The sequence below is a fragment of the Schistocerca piceifrons genome, chromosome 5, assembly GCF_021461385.2.
Source record: "Schistocerca piceifrons isolate TAMUIC-IGC-003096 chromosome 5, iqSchPice1.1, whole genome shotgun sequence".
NCBI classification, from domain to species: Eukaryota; Metazoa; Arthropoda; class Insecta; order Orthoptera; family Acrididae; genus Schistocerca; species Schistocerca piceifrons.
This window is the reverse complement of record NC_060142.1, coordinates 551,007,201-551,026,434: the sequence shown is the minus strand read 5'-3', so window position 1 is coordinate 551,026,434 and position 19,234 is coordinate 551,007,201. Positions and strand designations below refer to the sequence as shown.

At 43.0% G+C, this 19,234-nt stretch overlaps 1 protein-coding gene across 1 annotated transcript in view; it reads left to right on the top strand.

Annotated features, from left to right (window-relative positions):
* LOC124798363 (receptor-type tyrosine-protein phosphatase kappa) overlaps window positions 1-19,234 on the top strand; it is a 689,856-nt gene that overhangs the window by 358,752 nt on the left and 311,870 nt on the right. Inside the window, exon 2 of the mRNA XM_047261733.1 lies at window positions 15,415-15,502. Coding sequence (XP_047117689.1) covers window positions 15,415-15,502 — 88 coding nt within the window. The remainder of the gene's footprint in view (window positions 1-15,414; window positions 15,503-19,234) is intronic.

Below are 19,234 nucleotides of genomic sequence, written 5' to 3'. Positions count from 1 at the left end.
AAACTGAACAACTCGTGGCGTGTTTCTGCCTACTAATGTGGTTCAAATGGCTCTGAGCACTATGGGACTTAACTGCTGAGGTCATCAGTCCCCTAGAACTTAGAACTACTTAAACCTAACTAACCTAAGGACATCACACACATCCATGCCCGAGGCAGGATGCGAACCTGCGACCGTAGCGGTCGCGCAGCTCCAGACTGTAGACTCGGCCACTCCAGCCGGCCCTACTTATGTAATAGCGGATGATGGACAGCACACAGACTTCATCGACACAGCATAATAATTCGTACGAGATTAAATGCAGAAGAATAAAGCATGCAAATACACGTTAACACTTGCAAACTACATAAATAAAGAGGCGTTGGAAATTAAAAGCAAATGAAAAGAAACAAAACTGGTTAACTCTTATCTCATTAGTATTCGTAGCTGTTGTTTGCAAAACTGACTGCGTCGGAAATTAGTGGGTTTGCAAAGTTATTATGAAAAGAAATAATTCAGTGAATGAAACCATATTTTATTTACTGTCCTGAATGATACTGAAAGCAAAGTTGAATAGCATTACAATATGACAATTTAGAATTACACAAAATGAATAACAAAGAAAAGTTATTGTTTCTGTATGAAGAGTTTCTACGTCACTGAGTATAACAATGTAGTTCTCGGTGTCTCTTGGACAATGATCCTTCAAAACAGTTTCCACTTCGTTAATGCTGTCGGCGAGTCGTCGACGTGCGCGTTGTTAGGCCACGGTCCCTGAGCACGTAATCTAGAAACTGGTATTGTCTTGCTGAGCTCCTCGATCGTGGCCGCCTCTTGCGAATATAACAGAAACGCTCTATGTTCGCAGAACTGATCCCAGTTTCCGTATCCGCATGCAACGGAGAACATAAAATACGGTTCTTTCCATAACGTTTGTTATACAGTCTGACCATTGTTCTAAGATTTATGCTTTACGATCGCGGCGCGTCACTTTTCGCATTATATCCGTCCCCATTACGAAAGTAAATGGAGTCAGTTGCATAGTAAACCATCAGTCCGCTGTTTAAACCGAACAATCCGTGCCTTGCGCGACTGTCTACCTAATCATTGCAATCGCGCGGCGATCGACACACCGTACGTTCACTGTTCACGTTATTTGTATCAGTATACAACACGAAAATGCAATACCATATTTTCTGTTCCATTCCATAGTCCGTGATACACACTAAACAGTTTGTGCTGCCTACAATCGAAAATAATGTCTTCACAGCGTGCGCACAGCTTTTACCCGTCTGCTTATCGAAGCTTCATGCTCAATGAGTCATAATGCAGTTCCAGAAAATGACCAAAGCGACATGTAAAGCCACTTGTTCTTTCAATCGCGGTACACATCGAGATCATAAATGTAACACTGTCCAAACACTGATATTTTTCACCGGCCAGGAACACAATGCGTAGCAGTACACGCTCTGCAGGGCAGTCACCTCTACTCTTTATGTTCTTCTCACTCCAGATTCTCTATTGATGTTTTCCCTGTCGACGTATCGACATGTTCTACACGGCTTATACAGCTCGCTTCACCCAACTGCACTTTGAAAGATTCTGATTATAACGATTCACAGGTTTACGCAATACCACAGTTTCACAGTACTGTGCTCGTGGGAAATAGATTCAAATAACATGTTAACAAATAAAGCATGCAACATCAGAACAGTTGAAAATGACAATCACGTTCACAACAATTACACTGCGTAAACCAAGACTTAAATTCACAGAACTTATGCTGAGATAATCTTTTCAATGTATGATGAAAGTAAAGCAGGAAATAAGTAAAAGAAACTATAGAAAGAAAGAAAAAAGTCTATATCGGTCTGTAGTGCTGCCTTCCCTAACGGTAGCTCAGATGACGGACGAAAGGAACGTTTCAAACTTATCGCTGTATTATTTCTGCACAAATTAGGCCACTCTCTGTAACAGGTAAGTAGCAGTCCCTGTCATCTAGTAATAAGGGCGTTATCCAATGTCGATTCATTGCGTGGCGTTTCTCTGTACGACACCAGAATTATTGTGAGTTATATCAGTGGTTGTCCTTGAGAGGGTGTGAGTTGAATACGAGTAGATACTTGCACACGACTATATTGAATGTTCGTATCCTCCCGACGGCATTTTTCCTAATGAATGGAGCCGGCCGAAGTGGCCGAGCGGTTAAAGGCGCTACAGTCTGGAACCGCACGACCGCTACGGTCGCAGGTTCGAATCCTGCCTCGGGCATGGATGTGTGTGATGTCCTTAGGTTGGTTAGTTTTAAGTAGTTCTAAGTTCTAGGGGACTTATGACCACAGCAGTTGAGTCCCATAGTGCTCAGAGCCTAATGAATGAAATGGATGGTACGTACCAACCTAATAGCAGCAGCAGCAGCAGCAGCAGCAGCAGTCACCAGAAGGCATTCTCATCATTTTATCCTGCTGGGACACATCACATTGTTAGTGTACGAATCTCATAAGTAGCTACTTTCTGCAGTATTGCTTCCTTGCAAGTGGCACAAGATCTCACTGGCGCAGTTTCAAACGACGTTAGGGTGTTTTGTCTCGTGATCTGTATAATTGCTCTATTGTGACTTGTACATCATGGAAGGTATGGAAATTCACAGCAATATTGTTGGCGGTATCAGGTACGTGATGTACCATTGACCTGTTAGTTATGTAAAGGATATCAATGTTTTGTTTTACTATTTAAAAAAATAAAGCAGTGCAGTAGGTATAATCCTTCCCAACCACGTTGCTCCCTAAGCAGATGATTCCGGGTATTGGTTCTTCATGGCTGAGGTTCATCCATATTTAGAATTGAAATCAAAATTACTAGTTGTATGTTAGACTCTGAGGAACACCTTGTAATATAAAATAAACATCTCGTGTTACGATTGAGTTACGTAATGTATGTTAGGTATTACTGGGAATTGTGGACTGCCTCAACACCCCGACTACCGTATGAGACGCTTCCCTCAAATCAGTGTAAATCAGGTTAGCGCCGTTAACACAACTGTAGGCGCTTAGGTCAACTAACTCGGCGGAATAATTGAGTTGTTTAATTAGACTTGTTTAGCGTGTGGCATGAGTTCATTTGCAGGAACTTTGAAATTAACCACACACTGGCAAACAGGTAATGGTAAGGTCAGCAGGAATGTAAACTGCTGGACAGTAACGAAATTACAACACTTCTAAGTGGTCAAACTTGTGGCATTGAACCAACGCCACGTAAGTACGAGCAGCATAGCGCACATTATTAGAAATACACTAAACCGGGAATACGTTGACTGATATTCAGATTAGATTATATGACCTTTTTTTAACTTTTGCCATATTTATATTAGTGAACACAGGGGCTTGTATAGAAGGATTGGATACTATTTAGTGCAATAAATTTTCTAAAATACAGAGAAAGTAATTGAAACATTGTAGGTGGTCAAAATTAACATGGAATTGGGAACACATTGACCAACCTATTCTTTCACCACGACTGTCAACTACCATTCCATTTGTGGACAATATTTCAGAAATACAATGAAAATTTGACCACTTATAATAAATACACTGATCTAAAATTTTCCTAAGTGCTTTATTAACCCTCATAAAAGAAAAAAATCCTAGTATAGTACATAAATCAAACAGTCTGATTCATTATCAAAAATACAAAAATATAAGTATAATGAAAGGTACTAGGATGGAGTACCAGACACATACACTATGTGATCAACAGTATCCGGACATCTGGCTGAAAATGGCTTACACGCTCGTGGCGCCCTCCATCGGTAATGCTGGAATTCAGTGTGGTGTTGGCCTACCCTTAGTCTTGATGACAGCTTCCACTCTCGCAGGCAAAGGTTCAATCAGGTGCTGGAAGGTTTCTTGGGGATTGGCAGCCCATTCTTCACCGAGTGCTGCACTGAGGAGAGGTATCGATGTCGGTCTGTGAGGCCTGGCACGAAGTCGGCGTTCCAAAACATTGCAAAGGTGTGCTATAGGATTCAGGTCAGGATTCTGTGCGGGCCAGTCCATTACAGGGATATTATAGTCGTGTTACCAATCCGCGACAGAGCGTGCATTATGAATAGGCTTCTCTATCGTGTTGAAAGATGCAATCGCCATCCTTGAATTTCTCTTCAACAGTGGAAAGCAAGAAGGTGCTTAAAAAATGGCTCTGAGCACTATGGGGCTTAATATCTATGGTCATCAGTCCCCTAGAACTTAGAACTACTTAAACCTAACTAACCTAAGGACATCACACAACACCCAGTCATGACGAGGCAGAGAAAATCCCTGACCCCGCTGGGAATCGAACCCGGGAACCCGGGAAGGTGCTTAAAATATCAGTGTAGGACCGTGCTGCGATAGTGCCACTCAACACAACAAGCGGTGCAAGACTCCTCCATGAAAAACACGACCACACCACACCACCACCGCCTCCGAATTTTTCTGTTGGCACGACCCACGCTGGCAGATGACGTTCACCGGACATTCACCGTACCCACATCGTGCCATCGGATCGCCACATTGCGTACCGTGATTCATCACTCCACACAACGTTTTTCCACTGTTCAATCGTCCAACGTTTACACTCCTTACACCGAGCTAGGCGTTGCTTGGCATTTACTGGCGTGACGTGTGGCTTATGAACAGCCGCTCGACTATGAAATCCAAGTTTTCTCACCTCCCACCTAACTGTCATAGTACTTGCAGTGGATCCTGATGCAGTTTGTAATTCCTGTGTGATGGTCTGGACAGATGTCTGCCTATTACACATTTCGACCCTCTTCAACTATCGCTTCTTCCCCCCGCACGCAGCCCTCGCTACACACCGTCAAGTCAGCAGCACTGCACTCTCTGTCTACTCTGTCTCCATCCTCTGCTTCCTTGCCGTTTCCCGCACCTCTACGGGGTCTGAATTTTTGTAGGGATATGGAATCTATGCACCCCATCTTCTTGTGTTCGCAGTAAATCTGTCCGTCAACAGACGAGGTCAGTCTGTACTCTTTTGTGCTGTACGAGTCCCTTCACGTTGTCGCTTCACTATCACATCGGAAACAGTGGACCTAGGGATGTTTATGAGTGTGGAAATCTCGCGTACAGACGAATGACACAAGTGACGCCCAATCACCTGACCACGTTCGAAATCCGTGAATTCCGCGGAGCGTCCCATTCTGCTCTCTCACGATGTTTAATGACTACTGAGGTCGCTGATACGGAGTACATGGCGGTAGGTGAAAGCAAAATGCACCTGTTATGAAAAACGTATGTTTTGGGGGGTGTTCGGATACTTTTGATCACGTAGTGTAGCTGAAAATTTAGTTGAGCATAATATCTTAAATTTCACCCATCGTAAACATAAATTCTCATTTCAAAACACCCGATGTAGTCAGGACTAAAGTTATTCATTCTTTATTTATCGAGTCAGTATCTGGCAGTTGTGGCAAAACAGACTTCATTCCTCGTTTCCGAAGATATACGACGTTATATGAAGGGCTTATTTCAATAGTGGTACAAGTCCATTACCGCCACTTTTCTGTCTATAATGCTTCTGAAATTAATGAGCCAAGCAAACAGAAAGATAGGTTCATCTCTATCAAGAAGCCATATGCTTGAATATTTCTGGTATCTCAACTGCAGATTTTTCAGCGCTCATTTAACTTTAGGACCCTGTATCTCAATACGAACAAAAATGGACTTGTACCACTACTGAAATAAGCCCTTCATCTGTTGTACCTGAAACACTGCCTGAACCACAACAGCTTGCAATTTCAGCAATATATGACTGACATTGTTTGCAGGCAAATTAACAATTACAAATGAGCCTTCGTCTATATACCGATGGTTAATGTATGTATTCCTTAGTCCCGCACTGTCATAGGCATTAAGACTGTTTAGTAAACAGAGAAATCGTAATAACTGGCAGACAGATCTATGTGAATACTAAACTAATCACTGGTCTGTTCTGAGAATTAATCGAGTAACATACTTGGTGCAGCTGGAAACACGGAAGGCTTTTCAGTTAAATGATACTGGTGTATTTTGTACAAGCAGATTTTAAAACACATTTTCTTGTACAGTTACAAGTCACAACAGGTTCGTCAACTTTTTCACAAGAAAATCGTCACTACATGGCGCCACCTAGAGTATGCTGATGGAAATATCCAACCAAAACTCCCAACTGACAGCCAGCACAGAGCCTTAAAACTTTTGGTGCGTGAATGGTCGAAGTAACCATGGCGGTCAAAGTACACACAGTGCACGGTACTTCACAAAAATTGCGGGATAAATTTGTTCATCCGAAATGGAATGTGCCCTGAAATATATTGTGCCCACATGTGTGGTCGTGTTCAGAGGATCGAATGCGACACACGCATTCCTACACTACATTTTGCGCTTCCCAGTGCAAATTCCTTTCCCAGACTAATAGTTTCTTCCGGCATAGATGTCACTCCTGTTGAAGAACAGCTTTTATATAAGAGCGGAAAGACATGACACTCAAGTGACAGACATTGTGCAAGACGGTTAGAAACTTCAGGTCTACATTTCAGTAGACCACTCTTGGTAGTTAAGGGAATAAAAACAGGACATACAAATTTATGCTCAGTAAAGAGTACTTTCCGATATTCTCTCATTTCTGCTTGTTTTTGGTTGACCTTGGAGTAGGAAAGTATATCTAGATAGTGGCCCGATGTTCATATCAGATTCATTTAACATAATAACAGGCGAGCTACAATACCGACAGACAACACGGATTTTTGAAGATCATTCCGAAACATAAACGTTAGTAGCCAGCCAAGTGTACTGTTAACGGGCCGTCTATGATGAAGCTATTATGAGTACAGCAAATGCTGATGATAAAGATAAATTGACGCGTCAACAACGATTCGGCTTCAGGTATAATGGGCGATCAAAAAGTTTCCGTTCGAAGCCCATGCAGTCCAGAATCGCTATGTCATTCAGGCAAAAATCGCCATCCAACCGACGCGTTAGATTGAAGATACCCGTTTGGTAAAACACCCTGTCCTGCTGCGTGAAGAAGTCCGTAATGGCTGCTGCTCATCCTCGACCGAAAGGAATCGTAGACCCTTCAAGCCCTCTTTCAAGGTACCGAAGCCGTGATATTTGCATCTGGAGAGATCAGGACTTCAGGGCGGGTACTCGAGTGTCACCCACTTGAGGCTGGCCTCCCAGGTTGACAGCGTCTTGTGTCGAATAGCAATCAGCAAGAGACTTGACACACCATTCCACAATAGTCGTTTTCGACATACATGCTGCCCCATACACAGTCTTCATTCTCCGATGGATGTGTACCGGTATGGTTCCCTTGGCAGCTAAGGAAAGAATAACAGCACGTTGGTCCTGTTTGGAAGCATTTTGTAATAACTTCGCGAACAGTTTACATTTCGGCATTTACCATACGCGCGTCGGAAAGAAACGACTGCCACGCTAACTCTGTGCTTACATGTCGGTGCTTATATACGTGCATAAGTGCATCGGAGCGGCGGTATGTTGTACATGCGCTGCAGTGACGCCCTCAAATGGAAGTTTTTCATCACCTCTTTCTGTAGTGGTGAATATCTGTGGCATTATTTGTTATTCTAGGATACCATTATCGTCAAACCTGTCTGTAATTCCTACAGAAGAATCTGCGTTGCCTCCCTTAGGAAACTGGCGGCTGCTGCGACAGAAAAGGCATCCAGTCACTAAGTTTAACCTAATAAAAGATACATTTACCGATACTTGACTACAGCAGAGTCCGTACTAATCAGGGTAAACGCAAGGAACAGAATAGAGAATAGAGCTAAAATTTTGGCCATGTAGCTAATACATAATGGAGCGCAACGAAGGAAGGAAGAAAGATTAGGTCATCGTAGAAGTGGAGTGGGATTTAACGTCTCTTGGGCGATGACGTCATTAGAGACGAAACATGCTCTCGAATTGGGGAAAGATGGAGAAGAAAATCAGTACTGTCGTTTTCGAAAGTGATCATTAAAGATGGTGTATAAGCTCCGATAGGACAAGGAAGAGGAAAAAGAAATTCTCGTATCCCTTCTTAACATTCACATTTAGGAAAACTTCGGAAAAGATCATTCCGGGTGCTCGGAAAATGATATGAACCACAATGTTCCAGCTTGATAAGCACTACGTCACCTCTCTTGATGTGGAACGTGAACCAGCTATCGTATTACTTTCGATACGATAGCCGTACTGGAACAACGTGCCTTTTAATCTGAGATGCTGTACAGGGACAGGTTGGGATTTTCCAATGGATGAGGAAATACATTATGACAGTCGCTTGTATTGTATCGCACTGGAGCCCATTTAAAGCTTCTGTTCTAAAATTGACAATGTTAACTTTGTTATAGTATGCATTTGTCTAGCTGTGCAATAAATGCTCCGCCGTGCGGTTTGAGGCGCCTTGTCATGGCCCACGCGGCTGCCCCCGTCGGAGGTTCGAGTCCTCTCTCGATCATGGGTGTGTTTGTATGTTGTCCTTAGCGTAAGTTCGTTTAAGTTAGATTAAGTAGTGCGTAAGCTTAGGGGCCGATGACCTCAGCAGTTTGGTCCCATAAGGCCTCACCACAAATTTCCAATAAATGCTCCGTTGTAAGCTCACATCTAGCTCTCTAGTTTCCATTCAGAATGAATTTTGCTCTCTGCAGCGGAGTGTGCGCTGATATGGAAACTTAGTGGCAGAATAAAACTGTGTGCCGGGTCGGGACTCGAACTTGGGCAAGTGCTCTACCGACTGAGCTACCTAAACCAAAAAGCGGTGTGAGGACGGGTCGTGAGTCGTGAAGCTGGGCTTTACGGGCAGATCGTGAGTCGTGCTCCACTACCTTAGTTGGTAGAATGCTTGCCCTTTAAAAACAAAGGTACAGCGTTCGAGTCCCGGTCCGGCATACAGTTTTCATTTGCCACGAAGTTTCTAATCATCCTGTTTAGCTAGTTTGGTTATGTGTTCAATTAGTTCTTTGTACTAACAACATGGAATTAATCAGTTCATAGGCTACTTCATAATATTCACACATAAAAATGGCTCCATTACAAACATTGACCTATGTTTCTGTATGACATTAAAATTACGTACTCTCAGAAGGAAAATAACAATGTAAATTTTTCGCACACCAGTTCTGAGATTTAAAGCTTTTTTTTTTTTTTTTTTTTTTTTGGCATAGCAGATTTTCTCAGCAGGAACTAGTGTAGAATGCTATCTGTCGAGCGTTTTGACTCAGTAAGGAAATCATTTAAATTGTCATAGGATCATTAACTCCTCTTTTAAAGCTGAAATTAATTTCATTGAAGAACAACGAAGATTATCTTTTCTTCTGGCGTTATAATTCAGTCAGTCATTGTTCCATTTGACGAGGAATAAATTATTTTCAAAAATTTTCTCGAGAACCCACATCTGCTGATACTGATGATCAAAAGCCTAATTCATTAAAAATTTGTCTACGTGACTTACTCGCATACTACCTTTTTTTACACGCACACAGTTCTCTCTCTCTCTCTCTCTCTCTCTCTCTCTCTCTCTCTCTCTCTCTCTCACACACACACACACACACACACACACACACACACACACACACACACACTCGTACTAATTGTGTTTGAAGTAAATTTTACTACTATCGACTCAATTCTTTACAAGAGTGCTCAAAGATTTGTGTGGCTCCACCTCACTCCTTTCTGTGTCACACTGTGGCCGATGCGTGGTGGAAATACTTTCTATTTATAGAATTATGAATGTTATTGCTGTTCTGAAACTATAACTGATTGTTGATGACGAATTTCATAAGCGACAAAATGTACACTAACACTGCAGTCAGTGTGCCAGACTGTTTAGAGCTGTCTACAAAAGGCTGTGTGATGGACGCCACTCGTCATCCCTGTTGCACTCTTAGGCGTAACAAACATTTCTCTCTCCAATGATGAGTTGTCCCAGAATAAGACGCCATAAGCCATCTGGGAACGAAATTAGGAAAAGTAAATTGACATTTTTACGTTTTTATCTCCTAAATCTGATATCTGTAACGCAAAAGTTACAAAGGTATGACGTGTCAGTAACTTATATAAGCAACAGGTAACTTCCAGTCCAATATCAGTATAAATATCTAATAATTTGGAATACTCTGTTTAATTTATTGATTTACCTTCATGCACTATTTGTAATGGTGCGATCAGGCCTTGCGCAGTAGCATTACTGAACTGTATGTATTGTGTTTTATTTGTTTTCAATGACAGTCCATATGCAGAGATATTATCTATTAATAGTCAAGAAAATAATATTTGCATGTTCAGATGTTGAAGTTACTCAAATAAGCTTGCTCGTATTACACTGACGGAAAAAAAATCGCAACATCAAAAAAGTAAGTAAGGTAGAGTAATGAAATTTCGGGAATACATTTGACTAGGTAGCATATTTGACTACAATTGCAAGATCACAGATTAATTTTAACGTGAGATAAGGCATTCCAAATATGAAATGCTGGTACGTTAATAACCAGCGTAACCGCTAGAATTTTGAGTGCAGCGTGCAGCCGGCCGGTGTGGCCTTGCGGTTCTAAGCGCTGCAGTCTGGAACCGCGTGCCCGTAACGTCGCAGGTTCGAATCCTGCCTCGGGCATGGATGTGTGTGATGTCCTTAGGTTAGTTAGGTTTCAGTAGTTCTAAGTTCTAGGGGACTGATGACCTCAGATGTTAAGTCCCATAGTGCTCAGAGCCACTTGAACCATTTGCAGCATGCAGACGTGCATGCATTGCGCTGTATTAGTGCCGGCTGTCAGGTCGTGGGTTGGAGCTACATGCCTGTTGCACTTCTCTTCAATACAACGACAGATAATGCTGGTTTTGGATGACGCTGAAGTTGTCGTCCGACGAAGTCCCGTATGTGCTCGACTGAAGACAGATCTGGTGATCGAGCAGGCACGACATCCTAGAGTGCGTGCATACTGGATTATAACAGCGGTACGTGGGTGAGCGTTATCCTTTTGGAAAACGCCCCCTGGAATGCTGTTTATGAATGGCAGCTCAACACATCGTTTCGCCAGACTGACATGCAGATTTGCAATCAGGGTACGTGAGATAACTACAAGAGTGCCCTTGCTGTCGCACGAAATAGCACCCCAGATCTTAACTGCATGTGTGTGTCCATTGTGTCTAGCAAGGAGACAGATCTGTTGAAAGCCCTTAACTGGCCGCCTCCTATCCAACACAGTCCATCACTGGCACCGAGGAAGAACCAACTTTCATCAGAAAACACTATAGATCTCGCCCACACCTCCAATGAGCTCTCTTTTGACACCACTGAAGTCACAAATGGCGGTGATTTGGGGTTAGTGTAATGCACGCTAAAGGGCGTCTGTCTCGTAGTTTTATTTGAAGTAAACGATTTGTAACAGTTTGCTGTGTCACTGTGATGCCAACAGCTGCAGAGGCAGTCAATGCGCCAGCGCCACACGCCGAACACTGTGACGGTCCCTCTCGGTAGAGCCACGTGGCCGTCTGGAGCCGGTCTTCTTGCCACTGTACATTGTCGTGTCGACCGCTGCCAGCAATCATGTACAGTGGTTACATCCCTGCCAAGTCTTTCTGTTGTATCGCAGAAGGAACACCCAGCTTCTCGTAGCCCTGTTATGCGACCTCGTTCAAACTCAGTGAGGTGTTCATTGTGGTGTCTATGTCGTCATAAACGCCTTCTAGTTTAATATGAACTCACCAGGTCCAATCTCAAAGGTAACTAACGCTCACAACCGTTACAGCGTGTGTTTAACGCAAACCTGATTTGCATTCTCATAGTGGCGTTACTAGCGCCACTTTTATGCGACTGGCGCGAAACTTGAGCAGTAGGCCTAATCACTTTTCAGATGTAGAAACACGCCTACCACTTTCATTTATGTCACATAACTCCTTTGTTGCAACTTTTTTTACGTCATTGTATTGCATCGTGAGCAAATGATCCCTTCTCGGTGTTCTTGCTTGTCACTTTCGTGAAATAGAAATTTTCTTTCTGAAAGATGAATCATTACAAGTTCGTAATTCCAGAGGACATTGGCAAATGAATATAGACAAACAGGTATAAGAGTTTTTTTTCTTTCAGTAATGGCAGAAATGGTTTAGTTTAAGTACAGGAGGAAGCCAAATGATACAAAGGGAATGTATACAGAGATCAACGATCATGTTCGCACCTACAAACGGTACTCAGTCTGGATCGCAATTTACTGAATTACTCTCTAAAGTACCATTCAATAAATTTCACTCCACAATAAATATTCATTAGTGTCCTGTGAGGAGAGTCTTGTAAAGACTAATGACGAACGACAGCAGGGGATAGAGGGATAGCTGTATTAAATATTGATACGTTGAGTATCATATTTCTTTTTTTCCACTGCGTATGTTTTCATTTATACGCCTCCTCGAATTGTTCAAGCCGACACTAAGTCACACATCAGAGAGGTTAACGGAACTGCTTCTAGCAGGCGACCGACGGTGGCACAAACGATGGTGGTCTCTTTGGTAGAGTCTTACACGGAATAAATAACTTTGTTGACGTTGTCGAACATTATTCTATCCCGTTTTGCATATGACACAGGGTTTCAGTTCAGCGCTGTGAAGCGTTTATTTAAGTCGATCGTCAATGTAGATTCACGGGTCGAACTGAGAATACGTAAGAATATTTGTGAAGTCCTCTGCATTATTTATACGAGCAGTGGAAGTGTTTCATTTCTCAGAAATACCCAAGGTGACCATTAATATAACCCACGAACTGCAGGGACAGATTCCTAACTAGGGAGGAAAAAAGCTCCTATGACCATGTGTCCGGAAATACATCGTTGCCACGGTAGATGACAGTTCCTCCGACCATTTGCCGTGTGTTTCTTGTGTGTCGAAGGTGATAGCAATAGTTGCGGTCAAATTTGCAGGGTACATATAATCGTAATCTGGCTCGCGCCATGTTGGTGGGCCACTTGCCTAGTGCTTGTACTAGGGTTCGTCTCAAAATCCTGTAGATCGCGGCTCTCCAAATCTGGCGTATGCACAGTCCGAGACCTCCCTGCACGTCTGAAAGGACCCATGATCACAGAAACCTCCAAAAAGGGGTTGAAATGTCATGTGACGTGATTGACGTTCTGTGATGGTGCTTGTTTTGGTATAGCCGTGCTGCCTCTCGACCATTTTCATCTGTGGCCGTAGACACACACACACACCAGCTCGGCTTGTTCCCGGCATGAACTCCGAACTATTGTGCTGCTTACAGTACCCTGCGTCAATCACACAGCCTGCAACCCACAAGGAACACAGGGCACGTGGTCAGAAAAACTGTCATTCGTCAGCTCCACATACCGTGGCAACTATGCTTTTCCGGACTCATGTTCAACGGACCTTTTTTCCTCCAGTTCCAGTCAAGAATCCGTCCCTGCAGTTCTTCGGCGTTATTAATGTTCACCCTGTATGCACTCAACTCCAAAGGAGTATTCCTTCTAGTGGATGTGATAAATGTACAATGCAGAACAGTCAGATCTATTTACCTTCTGATCATAGATTATCTAAGTTTGGCGTCCGCCCCTGGCAACTGAGTGGTAGCGAGACGGAATGTCATACCTAGCGGCCCGGGTTCGATTCCCGGCTGGGTCGGAAATTTTCTCCACTCAGGCACTGGGTGGTGTGTTGTCGTTATCATCATCATCATCATCATCATCATCATTTCATCCTGATCGACACGCAAGTCGCCGAAGTGGCGTCAACTCGAAATACTTGCACCAGGCGAACGGTCTACATCTACATCTTCATTTATACTCCGCAAGCCACCCAACGGTGTGTGGCGGAGGGCACTTTACGTGCCACTGTCATTACCTCCCTTTCCGGTTCCAGTCGCGTTTGGTTCGCGGGAAGAACGACTGCCGGAAAGCCTCCGTGCGCCCTCGAATCTCTCTAATTTTGCATTCGTGATCTCCTCGGGAGGTATAAGTAGGGGGAAGCAATATATTCGATACCTCATCCAGAAACGCACCTCTCGAAACCTGGACAACAAGCTACGCCGCGATGCAGAGCGCCTCTCTTGCAGAGTCTGCCACTTGAGTTTGCTAAACACCTCCATAACGCTATCACGCTTACCAAATAACCCTGTGACGAAACGCGCCGCTCTTCTGTGGATCTTCTCTATCTCCTCTGTCAACCCGATCTGGTACGGATCCAACACTGATGAGCAGTACTCAAGTATAGGTCGAACGAGTGTTTTGTAAGCCACCTCCTTTGTTGATGGACTACATTTTCTAAGGACTCTCCCAATGAATCTCAACCTGGTACCCGCCTTACCAACAATTAATTTTATGTGATCATTCCACTTCAAATCGTTCCGCATGCATACTCCCAGATATTTTACGGAAGTAACTGCAATTAGTGTTTGTTCCGCTATCATATAATCATACAATAAAGGATCCTTCTTTCTATGTATTCGCAATACATTAAATTTGTCTGTGTTAAGGGTCAGTTGCCACTCCCTTCACCAAGTGACTATCCGCTGCAGATCTTCTAGCATTTCGCTACAATTTTCTAATGCTGCAACTTCTCTGTATACTACAGCATCATCCGCGAAAAGCCGCATGTAACTTCCGACACTATCTAATAGGTCATTTACATATATTGTGAAAAGCAATGGTCCCATAACACTCCCCTGTGGCACGCCAGAGGTTACTTTAACGTCTGTAGACGTCTCTCCATTGAGAACAACATGCTGTGTTCTGTTTGATAAAAACTCTTCAATCCAGCCACACAGCTGGTCTGATATTCCGTAGGCTCTTACTTTGTTTATCAGGCGACAGTGCGGAACTGTATCGAACGCCTTCCGGAAGTCAAGGAAAATGGCATCCACCTGGGAGCCTGTACCTAATATTTTCTGGGTCTACCCGACGAGAGGCCCTAGCCACACTACATTTCCATTTTATCTAAGTCTGGCTACTTAATTGACAACAGAGAGAATATAATTTACTGCAACAGTATCATAGTCACTAGTCAAACAGGAAATCGCCCGGCAAACTCTCGAAAAAGAAGTTGTGCTCAATTCTTCGAGACTGTGGGACCGTTCGATAGAATGAATAACAGAGATAAAGCGCTGCAGTTACCAGAGAACGTTCGTTTTTTTTCTACTGAGTTATCTTGCATTATTTTATGTATACCCTACAATGTTAAATTAGCTTCGCAATTATGCGTTCCGTTTTAAAAAATTGTACTCATTCTATGAGGTATATGACAGACATAAGTAAATTGTTTTGCGATGTCGCTCCTGTTTTCACGAATATTTTTGTTGTATTACTATGCGTTTTGTATTTTACAATTTTATCACATTACCAGAAATCTTTACCAAGGAAACTTGCAAAATTTTCACTGTAGATTGTTTGTCTTGTTGCAGACCGCCTGCAAAGTGGAAACGCATTCTTGCCGGCACGCCATGAAACCCGCCAACAAGGAGAAGAATCAGAACCAGAAGTGCATTCCATGTGAGTATGTAGCACATTAGCTGTACCGAAGCTGAGCGGCTGTATTTGCATCTATGGGTATCAGGCTTTTGGTTGTACCTTGGTTACCACCACGGTTCAGGTAGTTGAACTTCAGTATCAGTCCGGACGGAAGGAAAGTTGGAAACGATGAACAAGGACCATGGTCGAGCCTCTTCCAGATAACGTGCGAATTCTCTTAAAATCGTCGCAGATGTAGAGATTCTTTGGAAATGTGTATGAATTAGCTGGAATTTCTTGACATATTTCTTGAAAGAGTGGAGTAATTTTGATTTGCAGTGAGACATGATAGACTGGCGGACGTCGTGTGATTCTTTGATGATTTACAGTAGTAGTAGATACTTAATGTATATGTCGAGTGCGGACGTCTGCTAAATTTTGTGGCACACTATAAATCTATTACTGACGTCGAGACAAGAAATAACTCATCTCTAGTAAATAACCAGTTATTGAGAACTTGCAGTTACTGTTAATAACCGGGCTTCTGCAATCATAGTCGTCCACAAGGGGAGGCAAGAGGGTGCATTTGCCCTCCCCATCCACCTCCCCCCTCCTGGAACGTGGAGTAAAGAGTTTCTGTGATACACTTAGCGGATAACCATCAATTCCTTGTGATTTTCAATGATCAGACAGAACATTATGACAAACCCGTCCAGGAGACAGTAGCGTCACTGACGAGGAATGACAGCTGGTCAGACACACACACGGTGCATCTAGTATCAGCCCGCGTGCTGGCCATGTGTATAATGGGGATGGCCCGGCTGCACAGCACGAGCTTTTTCGGAAACTGCACGACTTGTCGGTTATTCGATGAGTGTTGTGGTGTCTTCAACACGTGACAAAACCAAGGTGAAACGTGGTGGAACCAACATCAGACTTCAATGGCAGGACGAGTAAAAGTGTGTCTGAACAAACGGTTCACCGAACATTCCTAACGACGGACCTCCGCAGCCATGCATGTGCCAATGTTAACACCACGATATCGGCAGCTACGAGTGAAATGTGCACATGACCATCGGCACTGGACATTGGCGAAATGGAAGAGCGTTGCATGATCTGATGAATCCCAATACCTTTCTTCATCGTGCCGATGGGAGGGGTCGAATCCATCGACTTCCAGGGGAACAGCTCCTTGACACCTGTTCAGCGGGACGCAGACAAGCCGGCGGTGGCTCCATTATGTTATGAGAAACATCCACGTAGGCATCCAGTGGAGTTCATGCAACGCAGCGTGACGACCAAGGAGTATCGTACACTGGTTGCATATCACGTAACGCCTTAATGACGAACAGTTTTCCCGACGGCAGTGGCACCTTTCAACAAGACAACGCGTCATGTCATAAGGCCAGGCGTGCGATAGAGTGATTCGAGCAACATAGTGACGATTTCCAATTATGTGCTGGCCCCCCCAACTCGCCAGATCGAAATCCGATTGAACACATCTTGGATGTGATTGAATGTGGCGCCAAAGCTCATCGCCTCCTTCCCAGGAATTTATGGGAAGTAGGCGACTTGTGCATGACCGCGTGCACAAGTAGTGCTAACTCCCTCCAGCGACCTACCAAGCCTCATTGCTTCCATGCCATCACACGTCGCTTCTCTTTTCACTGCCTAATGTGGGCCTACCGGCTATTAGGTAGGTGGCCATAATGTGGTTGATCAGTGTAGTAAGTGTTCAGTATCACCTATAAAATTTCGTTCTTAAACCTTAAAGTTTCTTGAAACTGACCAACTCATTTACATAAAAAGAATGGCAACTTTAGAGTCTTGACTCCGCCCCCCGCCTCTGAAAAATTTCTGCAGACATCCAGGTCTGCAATTGGCAGTTATTAAAATAATTGCGTAATACTGCGCGCGCCTTGTCTGTAATGTGCGTATTCGGGTTTGCAGTAATCTAACCATAAAAATAAGTACACTAACCTATAATATTCGTACTTATCGTGAAATAACTGGCTATTTTCGTAGAGATATAAAAGTGAATCCTAGTATTCTTGACACGTACAGCCACTACTAAAACGTACGGTTCATGTGCAAGCCTGAGTTACATAGAACTTATTCATAATCCTGCACAAAAAATGTAATAATTTTTAGTTACGCAGGATAACCTAAGTTCGACTTTATAAAAGCTCTCATTTCGGTTGTCCAAGTAGTTGCCACTGATAACGAAGAACTTCGAAGTCCAGCCATATGTTAACATATTCCACTACTTGGAAAAAGAATTAAGTAAATGATATTTGTGCGGGTAAACGTTGTTTAACTTTTTAACTGGCGTGAATTTTCAGTGTTCTGTTTTATGTCCACGGGTGACTTATTAAAGAGTTCTGAGCTAAAATAAAGCCCTATTTTGAGTACCTGTAATTGCTCTTAATTATCTCGTATTGGAATCTCAAATTAACCCTTTATTTAGTAACGAACGTTAATGAGTAGCATATGCAGATAACTGTAACACGCTACAGACTTTCCCAATATTCTGTAGAGCGCTTGATCGTCAAACCAGCAATACGAATTGACTATCCGCTTTTGTGATTAGGCACTTCACAAGCTTCAGAAGCGATAGACGAAAAGATTGTCTCTCTAGACAGAGCGATAAGCGATACATATGAATGCAAAGGACATAAACGTTGACGATGGTTGTGTAGAACCGTAGTAATAATTATACTCACGAAGTATGGATGACACTACATAATAAGGCTAGCACCTTTTGACATGTCGCAAGTTTGATGCAGCTTTAATGCGCCGGCACCTTGAAACTGCATTTTTTTCCTTGCACATAAATTACAATACAGAAAAATTTTTTTGAATAAAAGTAGTCCCGGCAGCAAAATTGTTTTTATTAATAGCAATTACACGTTTCGCCCTTGTGAGGCATCATCAGATTATGTAAAAATGTAGCAGAAGCAGCTTCATTCGCCAATTGCCACAGCAGGGCATAAAATAAGAATAAATATCATATGGCTAATGCATCCACTCGTCAAACGTCTTATCAGAAACGAAAATAGTGTGTGTTAAGGCCAGTTCATCATGGTTTGCGCAGTGTAGAAACATAGATACAACATGTAAGCTGCCAGTTAGAGAGCGTTCCGGTGAAACAGGTCTGCTAAGAACTGGTAGGTTAGGTTTTGCTGTAGTGCTTAGCACACTCGCTTCACTGGAACACTTGCAGTCGCTTTTGCTAGCACACACATTTCACCAAACGCTCTGTACATGTGTTTCTACGCTGTGTACACTTTCCTGATCTGATCTTAGCATACATTATTTTTGGTTCCGATAAGACTTTTGAAGAGCAGATACCGTATCCACATGATTTTTATTTTATATCCTGTTGTGACAAGTGACGATTGAACTTTCTTCTGCTACATTTTTACATAATCTGATGTCTTACAAGGGCTAATTACAAACTGGACAGATCTGCAACCAACTTCGGATCAGTAACAAGCTGCCATCAACGGATAGAGTAATATTTTATTAGTCGTAGCGCAGTTCTTTTCTTAGTTTCTGTTTCTCCACTAGATTTTGTTTTTAGGAAAGGCTTTTTGAAGGAAACTTGTCATTTGCATTTGATTGACTAAGAGCATCACGCCAAGATTCATCAGATAACGACAGCAGGAAATATTGTGTATTTCGTTTGCAGAAGTTCCTCTAACGTGCAAAAGATTCAATAGGCAAATGGCAACTGGGACACAGCAGGTAACTGAGGCAGATGATCACCATGTC